Below are 21100 nucleotides of genomic sequence, written 5' to 3'. Positions count from 1 at the left end.
AGGCGCTCCCGCGCGGACACGTGCACACTCACAGTTGCACGCGCGCCGCGGAGTCCTCGGAAACCTGCAGCGCGGGCACTGAAAGACGATGTTGTGGGCCAACAGACCTCTCTCCTCCCCGGAGCGTTTACACGCACACACACCTGCGCGCGCGCGCACCTGCCCAAAGCAGACACACCCATCCAAGGGGACGGGAGATGGGCAGCTGTCTCCGGAGAAACAGCTCGGGCTTCACCCCTCCCGGAAAGGCGCCCAGAGGTTTGAGGCCTGGGCTGAGGTGGGCGAGGGTCTGCAGAAATCTGGAAGCCGGCCAGCAAACTCGAACAGACCAGTATCGACATTGGAGGGACCCCCACACCGCCTCGGTAAGGGAACGACGGGGCGGAGACACCTCGTTGCAGCGCAGAGGTCCCGCTTCCGTCAAGGCGAAGGAGCCGCTCTCATTGGCTCAGAAGGCCACCGCACCCGCGCCGAGGCCCCGCCCCCATCGATGCGCCGCTCTCTCGGCCATGGAGCTCCTTTATTTCATCCCCACTGCAGCCGGGCCCGGCCCAAGCGGAGCCCCCGCTTTTCCTTGCCGCTGGACCCCAACCTCGCCTGTGTAAGAGCTCACCCCCTTCTCTGCCTGTTCCGACATCCTTTCGGACTCCAGCCCTGGGCTGGAAGGAGCTTGACCAATTCAGTCAACCTCCCCCCCGACTCCCCCCACCAAGTGTTAGCGCTGCCCTTTCCCCGAGGGGGTGGGGGCTGGGATGGTGCCGGGCTCGGGAGCTCCTTGAGCATTGCGGGCGATCCGCCCACTGGGGTCACCTTGGCCTGTAGTGTACCGAGCCTTTGCTTCCGGAAGTCGGAGGCGGCTGGCAGATGTGTGTGTAGTGAGAACAAACCGGTGGGCTTGGCTTCTCTGACTCCATGTGCGGGTGCCAGGATCTCCACACCCCTTTTGACTGAATTAGGACACTATTTACAACCCACAGTACGCGGGGATTGCAAATTCCTGACCCTCAGTTTGAATTTGGCATATAGAGATGCTTAATTTGCTAGCACAAGGTTTAATTTTTTTTTTATGTGATTGCAGTTGGCAATAGCCCCTTTCTCTCCCTGTTCACTCATTTTCATGAGCTGCCTGCTAAAGAATCTGAGTTTGCCACCTCCTCTCCAGATACCAGCACCGGATCCCCAGTTTTAGATGCCAGAACAAGGTTTGCCATCTGGCTTAGGGTGGGGGTGGGTTATTCTTCCTTCTCCGTTGCCAAGCCACGCACCTGGTTTTCTGAGCCTGGTTTCTAGTCAGAGACCAAAGTTGTCTTCCGCCAGGGTCACTTTTAAATTGTATTCCAGACACAGGCACAGAAGCATCAGCAGAAGGTGCCAGCCCTGTGTCAGAGGGCAGCCCTGACTGAGGATGCACATGTAAGAACACACAACTCCAGGGCCCTCCCTGGTGACAGGGATGGAGCTACTTACCAAGTGCCCAGTTTGTCTCGGGCATCTGACATCTGTCTCCATTACTTTCACTTGAAATTGTGCTCAATGATCCCTTGTTATTAGATCCAGTTTACAGATGAGAGAATGGAGGCCAGAGAGGCAGTTACCTGCCCTGGGAAACATTGGTAGGAAGTGACAAAGGCCACAAGCCTGATCCCAAAGCCCAATTTTCCCAAAGGGACTTGCTCCTGGGGGAGATAAACACACAACACCATTAATAAAGGAAACCATGGGGGCAGCAGAGGGGAGATAAGAGATGCTGTGCAATTTCATGCAGACTGCAAGTGAGGTTGTGTGGGTGAGGTGTTGAGCTGTGTGTGCACACTTACGTACATGAGGGGAGTGTATCAGTTGATGTGTGTACATGGATATTGCCCACATGTGTTGTGTGTGTTTAGTCATCCAACAGTATGCGTTGCACACATACTCTGTTCTTAAAAGTGAGGGGCTGCAGGAACAGCCCTGCAGGTGTCTGCGAGGACATGGGTGTGTGGGCAGCCTGGCTGAGCCCTGCTGGGCCTGCTGATATCAGCCCCATCTCGCCTGATCCACACCTTCCCTTCTTTGCCTGTGCTCTTTCCTCCACAGCTGCCCTCAACTCAGCCTGTTGGAATCCTTCCCTCCTCTGAGCTTCCCCTAGCCCTCCAACAAGAAATGGCTAATCCTCATCACCCCATCCTGCTCAGTTGTGCACACAGTGACCCCTCCCCTCCCATGTCAGCACTCTGTGGACATTTGCTGGCTGGCGAACCTGAAAACCGCCCCCTCCCCCTGATGAAGGGCTGGGGGCTGTCCCTGTGTCCCCACCGTTCCCAGTTTCCCTCCCAGCTTCCCACTCCCACCCCCCCACCCCCCGGAACTTTATTTTTGTTGTCTCCCTTCCCTATTTATAGCTCTCTCCCCTCCAGAACCATCCCAGCATCCATCCTGTTGCCTAGAAACTGGCTCTGGGCTGAGGGTGGGGGAAGGCCAGGCCAGCCAAGGCAGGGGGGAGGAAGAACTGTCACCCACTCCCCCTCTCAGCATTGCTCTCAGGCTCCCAGAAGCCCACACCAGCCTCTGCCCAGCACCCACATGTGTTTCCTAAAAGATAAAACAACATGTGGAAAACAGCAGCCTTTGTGATTTGTGAAGCCCTTCACGACTTCTAAAGGGCAATATACATGCCATTCCCTGATGCCTCTCAGTAGCCTACCCTGTGGGAGGCCTGGACCCACTTTTTCAGATGAGGAAACTGAGGCTGCAGGAAGCAAAGGTCTCATAGTTCATGTCTTCTCGGTAGAAATTCCATGGCTTTCTTGGGACATTGGCCTGAAACGCTGAAAAGAAGCTCTGAGAGCACAAATAATCCCATAATCCATTATTTTCAAAAGGGTAAAGAGAAAAATGTCATGATCTTGTCACACACCAAGCCACCAGCCCTGCCTCTGCCATACACCCACCATACACTCTGCTGTGCCCCACACCATGGTCCCAACACGTCCCTGCAATGCCCCATCCATGCCACCCCACGTGCCCCCTGCCATGCCCAACTGCAGCTTGGCTCCTGGTCCTGATGCTCACCTTCCACAGGGTGAGCCTGAACTTGCTTCCTGGCTCTGTTACTTCACCAGCTTTGTGACCTTGGACAGTTCACATAACCTCTCTGAGCCTCGGTTTCCTCAGCCTGAAAGAATGCTGATTTCCATCCCAGAGGAGTAGTAAGAGACACAGGTGAGATAGTGCTTTGAAAACCACAGAGTGCTGTAACGTGTGAGTGACTAATTCAAATAATTACTATTGCTATTGCTACTATTAGGGCCAAGAGGTAGGGCAGGGGAGCCAAAATGGGCCCGGGCTTACCAAGGGAGCCCTGGCCTGTGTCCAGCCAGAGGACTCCTTTCCCTGGAAGAAGGAGGGACCTGGGTGGGGACTGCCTGAGAGCACCTACAGACCACTGAGGAGCGGGGGAGGTTCAGAGGCCTCCTGCCCGACTCCTCCGGCTCTCAAGCATCCCATCCCCTCCTGCCCCACTCCCTGTCTCCCACCCAAAAGGCCCACTTGTACCTTTGAAATTGGCTCTCTGGGCAGAATGGGGGAGAGGGCTGCCAAGGAGCAGCTGGGCCATGATTCAGCCTGAGTCACCCATCCAAATGCTGGGGCCACTCCCAGCTGGGCCAGGGCCTGCAGCTGCTGGGGGTGGGGATATGGAGAGGAAGGGAGGAGGCCTGTGTGGGCAGCAGGTTGTGCTCACATGTGCTCAGGCCAGGGCCTTTCATGAATATCATAGCAGCTGTGAGGGGCTGGTGCATATGAGGAGGTCAGAGTCGGGAGAGTGACTCCATGGACACCAGTTATCTGGGCTGACTGAGAAGGCAGGGTTTGTGTGTGTGTGTGTGTGTGTGTGTGTGTGTGTGCGTGCGCGCACGCCTGCACATGCATGGGGTGTTGCAAATATATCTGAGTAAATGAAGAAGAGCTAATAGTATGGACTGAAGTTTGGCTCCCAGCTTTATCACTTTCCAGCTGTGTGACCCTGGTAAATTACTTAACCTCTCTAAACTTCTATTTCCTCACCTATGAAATGGAAATAACAATACTATCACTCTCAGGTGATTTTTCTTACGAAGTAAATGTAATGAGATGATGACTGTAAAACAATTAGGCAGGCAGTAAGTGGTACATCACCATCATTATCATCATCTAGGGCAGTGGTCGGCAAACTGCGGCTCGCGAGCCACATGCGGCTCTTTGACCCCTGAGTGGTGGCTCTTCCTAAGCCTTAGGAGTACCCTAATTAAGTTAATAACAATGTACCTGCCTATATAGTTTAATTTTTAAAAATTTGGCTCTCAAAAGAAATTTCAATCGCTGTACTATTGCTATTTGGCTCTGTTGACTAATGAGTTTGCCGACCATTGATCTATGGTATCTGGGTTATACATTGCCTGCATGAGGACAGGTACATATCTGAGTGTCTGTGTTCAGGGGTGTGTCTGTACAAGCCTCAGGGGATGGGAGGTCTGAGTGAATGTTTCTTGAAGGAGCCAGTGAATGTGTGTTGTGTGTACAATTCTGAAGCAAACACAAGCACTTTCCAAAAAGTTGGATTCACTGTCTGCCATATGATCCCATCTACACACACACACACACACACACACACACACACACTCTACCGCCTCCACCACCACCATACCTTCCATAGAGGCTGTAGTTTGCTGAAATTGGCCTAGACCTGGACCAGTGTTCAAGCAAACAGTACAGGAACTGTGAATGCTGTTGCATTGGAACTCTCAGACCTTCTCAAAAGCCTTTAGCCTCAAGCAAAGCTGGAATGGGAGTAACTGGCTAGACCCCAAGGGTGGGTGTGCCTGGATATGAAAGGGGGACTGTGTTTGATAAAGTGGATATGAACATCAATAAGCATGAGGTGTGTGTGTGTGTGTGTGTGTGTGCATGCGCGCACGCAGGGGTGGCACTGGGGGTGGCTGCTGTCTCTGCGCTGGTACAGTCTGCTTGTCTCCATGGAGCCTGTTGCCACACATGCTTGCTTTTCAGAAAGTCACCGGGATTGTTTTTTCCACCCCCAGCCTGGGCGCCAGCCAAGGAGCTGTAGGCACTTGTTTATCTTTTGGTGCGTACGAGTGTGTATGGCTTCCCAGCGGCAGACCATCGAGATACACACACACATGCACACATACACTCTCGCACAGGTATGGGTGACCATGTTGGTTGTTGCAGAATGAGCCTGAACCCCAGGATGAGCCAAAACCTGGGCCCAGGCCAACTCGCTCTACATGGGGACAAAGATGACCCCTCAGCAGCCTCAGGGGACACACCACAAGTTTAGCAACCCCCAAAGCTCCAGGAAAGTGTGAGAGCCAGTTGCCCTGGCCTTGGTCCTGTACTCTACCCCCATTCCCCAGAACTAGTCACTGCACAGCAAGTGGCCAGGCCTGGGTTACTGCCCCCCCAAAGCTGGCAGTGGGGTAAGTCCCACCCCACCACTTGGACTGGAGTGGTTCCCCAAGGAGAATAGTGGTGCTGTGGTCAGAAAAGGGTGCACAGTGTTGGGCTCGCCATTACCCTCGTGTTCCCCATGAGTGCTACACTATGCTTGGTGCTTGGTGTGGGATTTTAATTTGTTGTTTGGGGTTTTATTTTCTCCATACATTCTCCTTAGAGCTCTGAGAGCTCTTACATATGATGAAGTTGAGACTCAGAAAGACCTTAGTCAAGGCCACACAGCTACTAACTGGAAAGACCTTAGTGTTTGGTTTTGTTGTCTGGAAACGTGCCATTTTAAATGTTTTTATCAACAAGTCCCCATGGAACAAGAGTGTTTGGAGTGTGGCAAAGGGCACAGATGGAAAGAGGCCCTGACTGTGCCCATGTAGCTGACAAGGCCAGAGCTCTGACCACATCCTCTCAGACAACCTTACCATTCCTGTGCCCACCAGCAAGACTCCCCGCAGCCAGGACCTGCATCTTTGTCAAAGAGCTGCCCTCTGGCTGTGGGACCCACTTTGCCTCATGCACTGCGAGCCAGAAGCACCTGGGAATTAACACTCAGCCCCAGTGTCTACGAGGCACTTGGATATAAATGTACCGGCTCCCTCACCCTTGGCCAGGGGAATTCTGAGATGTGCCTTTGTCCCATTTCCCAACACTTCCTGTGGGATTAAGCTTCACTCTCCCGCTGTGGTAGCTGGCTTAACAACTGCTCCGTATTGGATACCTTCCTCTCCTGGGTCACTTTCCCACTCCCCTGCTGGTGTCCCTGCACCTCCCAAATAAGCCACAATCTCTCTGTCTTCAATTCAGGTCTGTGAGCTGCCCCAAAGCACTGGATCCCGTCTTTCCCTTCCACCCTAAGCATCTGGGCCAGCCATCCTGCTCTCCCTTCCTGGCATCTACTGCCCCCCTCCCATCAGGATTTAGATGCTGCCGATCTCCTCCTAGCCCCATGTAGAAACCGTGGTATCTCCTTTCTCCCTGCAAGCTCAAACTTGTTGAAAGAGTCATATCCTTGTCGCTCTGGTGCCTTGCTCCTATTTACTCATTAACCACTACCACCACCCGCCGTCTGGCTTCCACCCCCACTATCCACAGACTATGCTTTCATCAAATTTCCATTACCTTCTTTTCAAGTCCAGAGGACATCTCTCAGCCCATGTCCTATCTTCCTGATGCAGTTAGCCCTGCCTTTCTGGAACATTCTCTCTCCTTGGCTTCAGAGACATCACACTCTCCTGGGTTTCTTCTGGTTTCTCAGATCTCTCTCTCTCGCTCTCGCTCTCGCTCTCTCTTCCCAGCTGGTACTTTAATGTTGGAGCTCCTCAGAGTGGATCTGGAGTCTTCACTCACCCACTTTGGTCTACATGCTCCCCTCATATACCAACACGTCCTCATGACTTCCATCACCAGCTTCCTGGTCTGTCTGCCTTGGCCACTCGGGGGCTCCGTTTTGGACTGTATGTGAAAGCACCGCCGTCCCACAAGCCCCAACTTTCCCCAGGGCTCATCAGGCATCTGTCCTCCATCCACTTGGCTCCCCAAGGCAGAACCTCTGTCTTCTCACGCCCACATCCAGCCCATGATCAAAGCTCCTCTCCATCCCAACAAACGCTGCCATGCTTCAGAGAGCATCGTCTCTCACCTAACCAGCGCCACGGCCTCCTCACTCACGCACGCCCTGGTCTGGTTCAGAGCCCCCCCGCCCCTGGGGGCTTGGATCAGAGGTTGGTCCTGCCGCTTTTCACATCTTATGAACCTCCCCCAGCCTCCATGCCTTCATCTGTATCACTGGGCCAATAATGTTTACCTTGAAGGACTGTAGGGGGAATAAAATGAAATGACAAATGTAGAACAGGGTTTGTAAACTGTGAAGCTAAGTGCCCTTGTGGGCAGCGAATGAGCAGTTTTCAAGGCCTGAACGTTAGTAAGCTGGCCCGGTAGGGGAGTTGTCCGTGGTGCTGAAAATTGGTTCGGGCATTCTGCGGTTTTCTGCTTCCCTGGAGCGCTGGCTGAAGACGCTGGCCCAATAGATTGTCTTCATTTGCCATCTAGATTTTTAAAAAAGATCACAGTGACTTATGGCTCACCAGGTAAGTGACAGGAATTTAAAAAATAGGGATTAAGTGTGAGGTTTATTAGCTGTGTGAGCAGAAACAAGTGATTTATCAGTATCTCAACATTCTTATCTGAAAAATGGGGCCATAACACATTAATATGAACACTCTTCTAAGTGATTGGAAATTGAAATTAGATGAAACCTGTAAACAAAACTTAACACGGTGCCTGCCCCTAAAAAAGCGTTACATTGACGTGTGCTGTTGCCATTTTTAGTAGGTGGTTCCACAGTACAGGGGAGAGGGTTTATCCCCTCTCCACAATTACGGAATTATTTTTTCTCCTCTGGAAAGTCAAAGGGGGGGGGGGACTATTTCTCTGCTGAGAAATGTCGAGGCGGGGTGGGCTGCAAGTCCTGCTGCCCTAGGCAATTCATATTTGACTGGGAGCCCCTGAACATCGACCTCAGGCTCCTTCATCCTTCCAAGACCACTGTGAAGTGATTACTATTAGTCCCATTTTATAGATCGGGAAATTGAGGCTCAGAGAGGTGAAGCGATTTGCTCGAGGGCACCTAGGGGAGAAGAAGTGGACTCGCACGGACTAGAAGGTGGGCGGTCACCTGGCTAGGGAGGCGGCTGGCGGGGGAATCCGAGGCGCTTCCCCTCAACCCCCACCACTGGTGTCCGCTCCACTCGCGCGGGCGTGGGCAGCGGCGAGACAAAAGGAAGGGGGCGGGGAGGGAAAGGCCGGAAGTGCGGGCAAGGCGGAGGCGGGAAATTTCCCCGCCCTGAGAGCTTGGAGATCTCACCGACCTGGGTCCCCATCCAGGGAGGGGCTTCCCCGCTCTGAACCCCAATTTCCCTCTCGGTGAAACGTGGAGAGGGTGTCTTGGGGCTAGATTGAGTGAGATCTGAGACAGCGCGCCCCGCCCTCCAGAGGCGCGCGGCTAAAGGGCAGCCCCTCCACCACTGAGTCTCCTAGTCTGTGAAATGGAAACTTAATCGATAGGGCGGGGAACCCAGAAGCCCAGGGGCCAGGGTGAGGGGCGTCCCTCCCTCCCTCCCTCTACCCGGCTTCCCTGCCGGCACCGCCCCTCCCGGTTCTGAGACCGGAGTCGCCAGCGCGCATGCCCGGGGCGGGGCGGGGCGCGGGGCGGGAGCGCGGATCTGGCGCGGGGGACAGCGGTGCCGAGTCCGAGGGTCCGCCCGCCAGCCCGGCCTAAGGCAGCCGAGGCCGCTCGGGCGGCCGCCGCGGGAGCTGGAGCGCAGCGCGCCTAGGAGACCGAGCGGCGGCACAGCCGGGTAAGCGCGGCGCCCGCACCTGCTGCCCCTCCGGGCGGGCAGCGTAGAACCCCTTCTTCTCTCCTGTCAAACCCGGAGCCGCTGTCCAGGGTCCTCGAAACCCCTGGATGCGGGGCTTCGGCCCCGTGGGCGGCGTGTGTCCGGCCTGAGCCCGGGTCCGTGTGCGCGCGGGGCCGGGGGCGGCGGGTGCCCATTCCTAGGCTCCTGGCCGAGGCGGGGCGGGGTGGGGGCGGGTCCCCGAGGGGCCCCGCCGGCCAGTCCGCGTGTGTGTAGAACCCTGGCCCCGCGCCTGGACTCGCAGCCCGCAGCCCCTTTGTTCCGCATGGCCATGGGGGGAGGGGGCCGGGGGGCGCTTCCCGCTATCGCGGGGAGGGGTCCGCCCGCGTTGATTCCTTTCTCTCCTAGAGCCAGCTCAGTGCTCGAGTGGCTCTGCTGTTCGTGAGACCCTGAGCACACTCGCCGTCGCACACTTAGTGTGGCACACACTCTGGGGTCCCATCACACACTGTCACACAACGCATGAGGCCAAAGGTCCACACATGTACACTGTGGGCCTTGGTCATTCCAGCAGACTCATACACTTGGCCACCTGTGCACCCACCCAGAACACCCAGTGGGAGCCTTGCGTACACACCCAGGCATAGCTACGCACTCACACCAGCCATCGCTATCACAGCATACTCAACTCAACAATACTCCCTGATCCTGACACACTCGCAGCCACCCTGCTCTGGCCTGCGTGTGCCTGTTCACACCTGCTCATCATGGTATCCCTCCTGTATCCCCGGACCCTGGAGTAGGCCGTCACACCTGTGTACACTTTCCCTGTCACACACGCTCTGTCTCTTAGCTTAACATCCACCTTCCCCCACATTCAGCCCCAGTGAGCACACTCTTGCCCTCTTGGGGATGGATGGGTGCATGGATGATCTGGGGGCCATTTCTGGAAGGAGGTTTGGCCATCACCCCCGTTAAGCTCTTTCTTACCTCCAGCCCCAGGCAGGGAGCTTCACTCCCGTGAGGGTACTGAAAGACGAGGGGATGAGAGGGTGAGGGGCAGCAGAAAGGATTGTCAGACAGACACAGGCACACACTCACGCCTGTCAAAGCCCACAAGCCTTTATAGGTCCTGTTACTATGGGCGTAAGTGTTCACTGGTGGCTGGCAGCCCTGGGAAGAAATCCTAGAGGGAGAGGAACGGGCTGGCTAGGTCTCTGAGCCAGAATGGGCATTTATAGGGGCTGCTCTGCCCAGGAGCAGGGCACACCTCCAGGCCAGCTCTCCCATGAGACTCTGAGGCCATGTAGCCACACATGTACACACCCCCAGGGTCCAAGTGGCCCCCATGCGACACAAACAAACAGGCTATTTTATGCATATGCAGGTTGCTCATGTGTACACCAAGCTCTTCTTGAGCAGAATGCAAGGGCCAAATCCCGGCTCCCAGGCTGGCCTAGGCTGGTGCACTCTACACTCCTGCTGCACACCGGGTGAGCTGGCCCACACCCTAAGGGGTCATCTGCTCATGGGGTTTGAGGTTCCTGTAGGTGGGGTGTGCCTGGGGGACACTCTTGCTTCCTCTCCTGAATGTTCCCGGCACTCTGCCTGTTAGGACCAGGGCATGGGAAAGACCCTTGGCCTACCCGCCAAAAGCAGAAAGGGGTTTTAAGAATCAAGGGTCAGTGTCCACGATCTTAGCTGATACCAGTAGGAAGAACCCAGGTTTTGGGTTCAGAAACAATAGGCTTTGAACCACAGTCCCCCACCCCATCTGTGTGCCCTTGGTGTCATGTCTTTTCTCCCTCTGTCCTGTGTCCTCATCTGTGAAATGGGATAATAATGCTCCCCTCATGAGATTTTTGTAGAGTCCAGATGTTAAAGGGAGCCTGAGAGTGCTGGGCCCAGGGCTGAGCACACAGTGGGAGAATGATGGAACTGGGTTCTAGAAAGAGGGTGGGGGTGGTGAGAAGGTGGCACCCCAGGCTTGAACTGCCTCTTGGAGAAGTGGCTGGATGGTATCAAAGCTTTTTCACGAGCCAGGAAGGGCCCAGCAGAACTGTGAGTAGCAGAGCCTCTGGGAATGGTATCTTGGCAGATCTTCAACCTTGGGCTGGGCCAGCTCTTCTAAATATAACCTGCATCCCCTCCCCCATTTCACAGATTGGGAAAGACCCATCCAAAGTCATGGAGCAAGTCCATGCTCAGGCTTGACCCCACATCTTTCTGACCCTGGCCAGGCTCTCTGCCCCTATCCCAAAACTGATCCCAAGTCCAAGAACCTTGAGCTGGGAACGGAGACACCGGCCTCTTCCAGGTGGGCCTTTCGGAAGGGGCATGTTACCAGCTAGGCCCTGCCTGCCTCTCAGGACCTCAGTTTCCTCCCTGGAAAGTAAGAACACAACACCTGCATGGCCGATGTCCGGGGTCTGCACATAAACACGGGGCCTTGTGTGTGAGGTCACTTCCCACCTTTCTATCTAGTCAAGGGTCAAAACTCAGGTGGCTACAGGCTAGATGGATAACGTACATGAGAGGCTGGCTGTGAGGAAAATGATGGTACAAATACAGTGACCCATGGCAACCAACATCAGCCCTATGTGCAGGACCCCACAGGGAGGGCTGGCAATTGTGGCTAATTAGAGACTACACCTCCATCTAACGAGGCAGCCACTGCTTGGCTCCTGCTGACTGTTGCCATGCAGAAAGCACGCTCAGATTGCCAATTTTTAGCTTTCCAAGAGGACCTGGAGATATGGTTTTCACATGAAATCCTCTAACTTTTAGAAGTTAATTCCTTTTTTAAAAAAATGTTTTAGCACTCTGGGTCAAACAAGCGTAGCTGAGGACTGGGTTTGCCGGTCTGTGCCTCTGCTGCAGGCCCTCCCTCCCCTGCCCCCTCCCGGGAGCACAGCTGGGCGCTGACAGGCTGAGTAGATAAAAACAGGCCTTCCACAGACACAGCCGGCCCCAAAGTGCAGAGCTGCGCACACCTCTCATCTTCATTAATTCTCACAACAGCCCTGTGGGAGCAGGGGGTGGGTTTGCCAGGGTCCCCAGTGGGAAGAAGGGACTTACCTAAGGTCACAGAGCTGGTAACTGGGGAGCTGTCCTGTCTTCCTGCTAGGCCACACGCAGGGGGAGGGAGCTTGTTGGAGGGACTAGTGTGAGGGGACCCAGGGCTGGGCTACTCAGGGTGAGATAAGGGGTAGTGAGGACTCAGAGCACCCCTCCTACAGCCTTGTTAACTCCCTCCAACTCCATCCCCAGCTCCTCCTATACCTGCCAGGCAGCTATTGAAATCCCATTTTCCAGAAGAGGAAACTGAGGTTATGAGAGGGGGCATGGCAGGCAGACCCAGCCCTCACCAGAACTTGGGCCCTCTCTCTCGTGGCCATCCACCCAGTCTACCTGGCTTATTACATCCTTTCCTATAGCCCAAAGGACCAGATAGATCAGAGGCCTCAAGTAAGTGACCTAGGGATCAACACTGGCCCGCAAAAGTGAGTTCTCTGGCCTGTGTAGTATTTTTAAAATTAAGCAACATTTAAAATATAGAAAAATCCAAGTTGATGACTTTGCTCAAAAAATGAGAACTGGCCACGCAAGAGCTACCTTTACTTCCCTGCTTAAGACACTTCAGGGGTTCCCAGTACCCTTAGGATAAGCCCTCGCCTCTCCCCCATGGCCTGCATGCTGGGCTCCCACCTGCCTCCTACTTCTCCCCCTTCCAATTCCACTCCAGCCCCCCAGGCCTTTCATGGCTGCCTCAGCTGTTACCTCCTCAGAGGGGCCTTCCTCAAGCATGTGTTAAACCAGCCGCCCACTCCTTTGTCTTCACAGCATCTATTATTATTTGAAATTACATGATTTATTTGTTTACTTGTGGATTGCTTGTCCCCCAATCTTTCCACACCTGGAAGGCAGGGACCATGCGTTTCTTATTCACTGCTGTATCCCTAGTACCAAGAACAACGCATATGTGGATTAATAATTGAATTCCTGCCCTGGCCAGTGGGGTTGATTGGAGCATCGTCCTGTGCACCAGAAGGTCGCAGGTTCGATTCTCAGTCAGGAACATACCTGGGTTGTGGCTTCAAACCCCAGTCAGAGCGTATAGGGAAGGCAACTGACTGATGTATCTCTCTCACATCAATGTTTCTCTCTCTCCTCTCCTCTCCTCTTCTCTTCTCTTCTCTTCTCTTCTCTTCTTTCTCTTTTCTTCTCCTCTCCTCTCTTTTCTTTTCTACTTCTTCTTCTTCCCCCCACCTAAAAAAATAAGAATAAATGAATTCCTAATCAGCTAGTAGAACTTAGTGCTAGAAGGGGCTATTGCTCTCTAGTTTACCACAGTCCCCACCATTCCCACTTCAATCAGGAGTCTTGAATCATCTCACTTACTCTGCTGTTTTTCTTATGGGAGAAAAATACTTCCCTGTGCCCATTTCACCATCTAGAGCCAAAAAATGAAGATGGACACAGTCCATACCACTCAAATCTGATGCCTGCTTGACCCTTGTGGGCCAGTGACCTTCCAACTCATTCTCTTTTTTATGCTGCTAAAAACCAGATGCAAAGAATTCCAGCCAGACCTCTCCGGTGCTTCAAACCTATCTCAGAGCCCTGGCCAGTGTTTCTCAGTAGTTAGAGTGTTGGCCCGTGCACTGAAGGGTTGCAAGTTCAGTTCCTGATCAAGGGCACATGCCTGGGTTGCAGGTTCTATCCCCAACCCTGGTTGGGACACATGCCAGAGGCAATCAATGAATGTGTCTCCCTTACATTGATGTTTCTCTCTCTTTCTCTCTCTCTCTCCTTCTCTCTCTCTCTCTCTCTCTCTCTCTCTCCTTCCCTCCCTCCCTCCATCTTGCCCTCCTTCCCTCCATCTTGCCCTCCCTCCCTCCATCTTGCCCTCCCTCCCCGCTTCCCTTCCACTCTCTCAAAAAAACAAAATCAATGGAAAAAATATCCTGGGGTGAGGATTAACAACAACAACAAAATCCTGTCTCACAGCTGCTCCTGTACGTTCCCCCATAAGTCCCACAGGCACCCAGTTCACCTTCCCAAGACCCAGTGCCCACCATTGTCTGTAAGACTACCCTCCCCCTGTGTCCCCACTTTGGTGATGACCCCCACCACCACTTCGAGTCCCATAAGCCCAAAGCCTGCAGACCCAGTGGTGAACAGTAGGAGCTATGTCCCCATCCAGGGACCTAAGTCTAGGTGGAGACCTGGAGGTGTAAGTGCAGAGTGACATGAGTCTGGTTAGGGGAAAACTGGAGGCTGTGGACCCTGAGGGAGCTGGCGGGCAGAGAAGGCTCACAGGGGAGGAGGAGGAGGCATTTAAACTGAGACCTGAAGGTTGATGAGAGCCAGGCAGGAGGGAAGAGGCCACGATGGGAGAGATGTGAACCATAGAGGAACCCAGAGAGGTGGTACGCATATATATGTGTGCGTGAATATGGGTGTGTATGTGTGTGCGTGAATACGGGGGGTTGAGTGAAATGGATGTCTGTGCTAGTGACAATGGGTGTGTGCATGCGTGTGCGTGCATGTATGTGCTTTGGGGGAGGAAGTACATAATGAATGATACAGCCCAGCAGGTCAGTAAGTCTGCAGGGGCTTGAAAGCACATTATGAAGTTGGATTTGACCCTAAAGGTAGTAGAGAGTCATTAAAGGTTTCTGTCTTTCATGTTTATTTGTTTTTTTAAGTCATAACTCACCCGGCCAGCGTGGCTCAGTGGTTGAGCGTCAGTCTATGAACCAGGAGGTCATGGTTCGATTCCTGGTCAGGGCACATGCCTAGGTTGCGAGCTTAATCCCCAATGTGGGGCATGCAGGAGGCAGCCTATCGATGGTTCTCTGTCATCATTGATGTTTCTCTCTCTCTCTCTTCATTACTGAAATAAAAATAAAAAAGTCATAACTCAAATTCAAACTTTATAGAGGGGCAGACAAAAAAATCTCTTCCATTTCCAAATCCCTGGTCTCACTTTCCAGAGGCAATCACTACTAAAAATTACATGAGTTTCCTTCTAGAAACATTCTCTTCATAATTAACCATAAATGTGTGTCTGTCCTTTACCTTGGCTACATGCATGGGATCCCACTGGTCATGCTGTCCCCCGGCTTTTTCACTTATTTTATTCTGGGCGTCTTTCCTCTTCACTCCACACATTCTGACAGCTATGAGGGGTCCCAGTGGTTGTCCTGCATTTTCTGAACACACTTCTCATCACCATCCATGTCCTCCTGCACCTCCGTACACCACCAGTCTGTCTTCAAGGCCGTCCCTGGAGGTGGGTGTGCTGGCCCAGATGCTATGTGCACTGAAATTGATAAATGTCCTTCCAAAAAGATTACAGCCAATTTACTTCCCCAGCAAGAGCCAGGGGAAGTAAATTGCATGGAATCGCATGGTTGGACCAACATCTTAAAAGATCACTCAGTCATTCATTCAATAAATATTTATTGGGAGCTACTAGCTTACTACTTGCTAGTCATTTTCTTGACTCTGAGGATACATCAGTACATGCAACAACCGCCCCCCCCCCACCTGCCGTCATGGTAAAGCCAAGTCATAAGCAATAAACCAATGTAATATGTCGGATGGTGACAGGTACTGAGAAGAAAATCGGAGCAGGGCAAGGGAGATGCAGAGCTCCAGCCAGTGTCGGGGAGGAGGCTGTTTTATACAGGGAGCAGACCATGCAGATATTGGGCAGAAAAGCATTCCAGGCAGAGAGGACAGCCAGTGCAAAGGCCCCAGGGCAGGGGGTGTTCGAGGATCAGCCAGGCAGCCAGTATGGCCAAAGCAGCATAATCGAGGGAGTGGTATTGGGGCCAGAAAATGCAGAGTCTCACGGGCCATTATAAGAAAGTTACTTTAACTTCGCATAAGGTTGAGGAGACACTTGCATGGTTCTGAGCACAGGAGGGACAGGATCTGCCTTGAGTCCTATTACGATCCCTCTGGCTGCTGTGTTCAGAATGAGCTGCTTGGGATGAAGAAAAAAGCAGGGCTGATCCAGGGGGGAGATGGTACGGGTTAAGCTCAGGGTGGCGGCCAGAGGCTGGGTATACTTTGAAGGCAGATCCATTATGTTTTGCTGATGGATGGGATGTGGGCTGTGGAGAAAGTTAAGGGTGACTCTAGGGATTTGGGCCTGAGAAGCAGCAAGGTGGCTTCGGAGATGAGGGCAGGAAGAGCGGGCTTCAGGCTCACTTTGGCTGCTGAGTGTGTAATGGAACCGAGCTGCTCACAGACCCAGCTGCCTGCCAGATCCTCTCCCTGGCTGTCCCCCAGGTACCACACACTTGGCTTGTCCAAAACGCAACTCCTCCTTTCCCCACATCTCCTGCCCAGCACCATTGCCTGGCAACCCACCCACCCCCAGCCAGAATCCTGCGGTCCACCCCCACCAGCACCCCCTACAGCCAGCTGGTTCCTGTCAGTTTTCCCTCAGAGCTCTCAATCCTGCCGACTCCCATTCCCCAGGACCTTTCCTGTACCTCTCATCTAGACATTGCAGCTGCTCAGGGTCCGCTGCAGAGAGGGGCTGGGTGAATGAATGAAGGACTGGATAAATGAGATTGAATGAATGAATGACCAGCCTCCTCATAAGCCTTGGCCAGCCCCTCTCCTCCAGCCCCAGCCTCCACGCCATTCCAGAGCAATCTTTGAAAACACACATGTTGGACTATATCCCTTCTTAGACTATAAACTATTCACAGCTCCCCAGGGCCTACACAGACATAACTGGTAGCCTACAGACATATTTTGTTTAGCCCCCAGAGTGTCGTAGATGGTGTGGTTTTTTTTTTTAATCTTGAATTAATTAGGACATTTTACATTAAAGTGCCGGGTTTCCCACTTCTCACTGGTACTACCAGGATGCATTTCTCCAGAACAATACTTGGCTGGTGAAGTAGTGGTTCTCCCCTCAGACAGGGCATACACTCTCCGGTTTGCTACAGTCTTCTCCACTCCCTATTGTTTTATACTTAGCCTGCTTCCCTCACTTAAATTACTACCTAGCCCCAGAGTCTGTGACCCCTGGGCCAGAGGACAAAAGCATAATTTCTAGCAGCATGGGGTGGGCTGACAAGGAAGGGTGATGGTAACGGAAGTTGAAAGTTAGACTGCGGCCAAATGGTGAAGGGCCTTGAATGCCATGTTAGGAAATCAGGGTCACCGGGGGCAGGGAAGCAGGGCAGTGATGTGGATGGGTTAGTGTTTTTAGCCCCAGCCCTCTGGGCATGAGGGGACCAGACGGGGGCAGAGAATCTGGTGAGGAGGCCTGGCTGCGAGGAGGAGGGTGAGAGAGGAGGCCCGGGTGGAGGCTCTTCTCCGCTGGGTCTCCCCTGCGTCTGAGTCTACTCTCTCTGTGTTTCAGAACCCGACAGCAGCCTGGGGCAGAAGCATGGCCATGAGGGCAGGTGGACAGTGCTGAAGAACCGGCCTGGCTCCAGTGGCTTCAAAAGGACCCCAGCCCTCGAGGACCCCAGCCCACAGCCCTCTGCTGCCCACAGGATGGGAGCCTGGGGGCTGGGAGCCCGGCCATGAGGGATTACTGCTCCTCCCCACGAAAGGCCAGCCCTGAACCCCCCAGGCACACCCCTGCCCCAAGCCCAGGCATGGACTCTAGACACAGCAACCCCAGTGGAACTGGGGAAGGAGCCTCCTGCTCTGAGGATCCTGGCAGGAGTTTGGCCTGCCCATCCCTGACCTGCATCCCTCCCCAAGAGGCACCCATGAAAGAGACAGTGGGAGCACTTGGAGCCTCGATCTCAGGGACACCAGAAATCACCTCCTCTGGGAAGCCAGAGCATGTGTCCTCGGCGAAAACTGACCCCTCATCCTTGGAGAGCAGAAAGCCTATGTTCTTGGAGAAGCTGGACTCCACACCTTCAAAGCAGGCAGATTCCACTGGCAGAGAAAAGGAGGATGCGGGGTCCTTGAGAAAGGCAGGTCCCATGTTCATAGGAAAGCCAGAGCCTGCCGTCTTGGGAAAGGGGGATCCGGTGGCTTCTGGAAGGATGGATCCTGGAACCCCAAAAAAGGAAGATCCTGTATCCTCGGCCAAAGTGGGCCCTGCGTGCCCAAGACAGGAGGAGCCCAGGTGTTCGGGACAGAAGCTCCTTGTGTCCTCAGAAGAGGTGGGTTCTGCACCCGCGGGCGAGGCAGATCTTGTGTCCTTGGGAAGGAGAGACCCTGGGCCCGCAGGGAAGGCGGACCCCAGGTCCCTGGAATATGCCCCGCCTGCAGCTGCAGGAAAGACAGATCCTGGCTTCTTGGCAATGCTGACTCCAAGGTCGCCGGTCAACATGGAGCCTGGGTCCCATGGAACAGTGGCTCCAGGGGCGGCAGGAAGGGGCCGGCTCGTGGAGATGACAGATCCTGTCTCCATGGGAAATGCGGACACGGTGTCCTCTACAGAAGAGGACCCTCGGTTCCTGGGAATGATGGCGCCCGCCTCCTCAGGACAGGGAGCTCCCACGTCTGTGAGCATGACAACAGCCGGGCCTGCTGGGCAGGCGGACGCTGGCTCGTTGAGCAAGGTGGGCCCAGTGCCTCTGGGGAAGGTGGATCCTGTGTCCTCGGAAAAGCCAGAGCCCCTGTCTCCCGGGCAGGCTGAACTGGCATCCGTGGGAAAGACAGGAGCTGTATCCCCAGAAAAGGAGGACTCGGCGTCTTCCCGAAAAGTGGACCCCCCCATTTCTGTGGGAAACAGAAAAACATCGCCTGCTGGGAAAGAGAACCCTGAGTCTTTAGGAAAGACAGACCCTGTGCCCTCAGTCCCAGGAGACCCCACGTTCTTGGGAACAGCGGGAACCTCGTCTTCTGTAAAAACTGGGGCAGTGGCCGAGGGGAAAGCAGTGCCACTGTCCTCAGAGAGAGCAGGCCCTGTGGCCTCTGGAAAGGTGGGTCCCACCATCTCAGGGAAGGCGGACCCGGCCCTGAGCAGGGTGGACCCTGGGAGCAGGGGGGAAGCGGACTCCGAGTCTTCAGGAAAGGTGGCGCCCCCAGCTCTAGGGAAAACAGCCCTGGCACCTGCGGGAAAAGCCCATGCCAGCCCGGAGGGAAAGGTGGGTGCTCGGCCTCCAGAGAAGGGGAATCCTGTGAACTCCACAAAGGTGAGCTCCGGGGCCTTGGGGAACGCAGACACAAAGCGCCCTGAGCGTGAGGGCACCACTGCATCAGGAAACGCAGAGGCTGCGTCTCTGCAGAAGGAGCAGCCACTGGCCCCGGAGAGGGAGGATCCTGGAGCCTCGGGAAAGGCAGGCCCTGTTGCCTCCAGGAAAGTGGAGCCTGTGACCCTGGGGAAGGCCGACTCTGCACCACCCCCGGGAAAAGCAGAGCCCCCGTCCTTGGGGAATGTGTCCCCTCCGGCTCTGGAGCAGGCGGAGGCCCCCTCCGGCCGCAGGAAATCAGATGGTAAAGCCTGCGGCTCAGCCACTTCTCCCTCGGGGGTCGCGGTTGCCTGGAGCGGCGGGGGCCTCGCGCAGCCAGCGCCGGCGGTCAGCACGGAGGCCTGCAGCCTGGGCCGGGAAGACCCCGCGGCCGCCGGGGCCCAGGGCAGCCCCGGCCCGGAAGCCGGTGTCCCCGCGCCGGGGCCGCGGACTCGTGACAACTTCACTAAGGCGCCGTCGTGGGATGCAGGTGCCCCGCCGCCGCGCGAGGACGCGGGCACGCAGGCAGGCGCGCAAGCCTGCGTGTCGGTCGCGGTGAGCCCCATGTCTCCGCAGGATGGCGCGAGCGGCCCGGCCTTCAGCTTCCAGGCGGCGCCGCGCGCGCCCAGCCCTGCGCCCAGGCCGCCCTCGCGTCGGGATGCGGGCCTGCAGGTGTCGCTGGGGGCCGCCGAGACCCGCTCTGTAGCCACTGGACCCATGACGCCGCAGGCCGCCGTACCGTCCACCGCGCCGCCCGCCTTCCCCGAGGTGCGGGTGCGGCCAGGCTCGGCGCTGGCTGCCGCCATGGCGCCCCCGGAGGCGGCCGAGCCGGTGCGCGACGTGAGCTGGGACGAAAAGGGCATGACGTGGGAGGTGTACGGCGCCTCCATGGAGGTGGAGGTGCTGGGCATGGCCATCCAGAAACATCTGGAGCGACAGATCGAGGAGCACGGCCGCCAAGGAGCACCTGCACTGCCCCCCGCCGCCCGCCTGGGCCCTGGCCGCGCAGGTTCGGTGCGTGCTGCGCCCCCCGAGGGTGCCCCCAAGCGCCCACCAGGCCTCTTCCGCGCGCTGTTGCAGAGCGTGCGTCGGCCCCGGTGCTGCTCACGAGCCGGACCCACGGCCGAGTGATCAGCTCCCCTTTTGTACGCCCCGGTTTCCACCCTTCTCAGGCTCCCTTCTTGACCCCAGATCCCTAGAAGGGATCCCTTGGACATGCCACAGGCCTCCAAGGTATGGGCAGCCTCTAGGGGCCTTCTCATCCTCTTTTTCCCAGCCCCCTCCCCTCCCACACAAATGAACCCTCTCTACCCAGCTCCCTCCTGGCCATGAGTCCAGGAGCCCAGCCCTGACTCCCAACCGTCCCCTCACAGCTCTCAGCTCCACTCCCTCCCAGTCACACTGGGCGACCTCAGGGACCTGCTCAGTATCCCGGCCCTGAGCGTGGAGAGCTGGTGGGCTGCCAGTGTCAGCCAGGTCCCCAGAATGAGAGAGACTGTGCATAAGCTCCAAGTGTGCAAGGATTGGTGTGTGAGGCCCCGGAGTGTGCAAGGCTCTGAATGTGAGGCCCTGGGCGTGTGTGAAATTGTGTCCTCCCCACGGGCTTTTCCCATGGCCCAGGCATCTCTTGCATGCTGGTAGTCACCCCCAATTCCTGTCTCTCCCTCACCTGGCCCAACTCCCAGCCCTACATCCACCCTCACAGAACACTCCTTACAATCCCCAGATGGGGGAGGCAGCTGCAGGAGTGCCCTGGCCCTGCAGTTGAAAGGAGAGTCACAGAAGGGTCAGAGGGTCTCAGACAGCTCTGGGTTACAGGTCTTGGGCCACAGGCAGACTGAGTGGCAGCTGGTCTTGGGTATTGGGGCAGAACGGAGAGCTCATTCTACAACCACAGTTGTCCTTTAAAGGCTTCCCTCTCCAGCCTCTTGTACCCCCTGTGCTGTGAGCCCCACAAGTCTCTGAAGACCACTCAGAACACCTAGTTACCCCCCCTCCCCTCCAGCCTTGGTTTTTGGCTACAAACTGTCACAGTATACATTGGTAATAAAATGTTCCCCCAACTCTCATCAGTTGTGATTGGCAGCA

The 21100-nt window shown here is 55.4% G+C and overlaps 1 protein-coding gene across 1 annotated transcript; it reads left to right on the top strand.

Moving 5' to 3' along the window:
- Nucleotides 1-8734: 8734 nt before the first annotated feature.
- On the top strand, nucleotides 8735-21081 carry GPRIN1 (G protein regulated inducer of neurite outgrowth 1). Its single transcript, XM_070415086.1, has 2 exons — nucleotides 8735-8843; nucleotides 17236-21081. Exon 2 carries the CDS (start codon nucleotides 17402-17404, stop codon nucleotides 20141-20143), a length of 2742 nt encoding a protein of 913 aa, XP_070271187.1. The 5' UTR covers nucleotides 8735-8843; nucleotides 17236-17401; the 3' UTR covers nucleotides 20144-21081.
- Nucleotides 21082-21100: the final 19 nt, after the last annotated feature.

Source organism: Myotis yumanensis, unplaced genomic scaffold (assembly GCF_028538775.1).
Source record: "Myotis yumanensis isolate MYYU_CA2020_CCGP unplaced genomic scaffold, mMyoYum1.0.hap1 SCAF_5, whole genome shotgun sequence".
Lineage (NCBI taxonomy): Eukaryota > Metazoa > Chordata > Mammalia > Chiroptera > Vespertilionidae > Myotis > Myotis yumanensis.
Note: the sequence above shows the minus strand (reverse complement) of the source record. Positions and strands in the feature narration are given on the sequence as shown.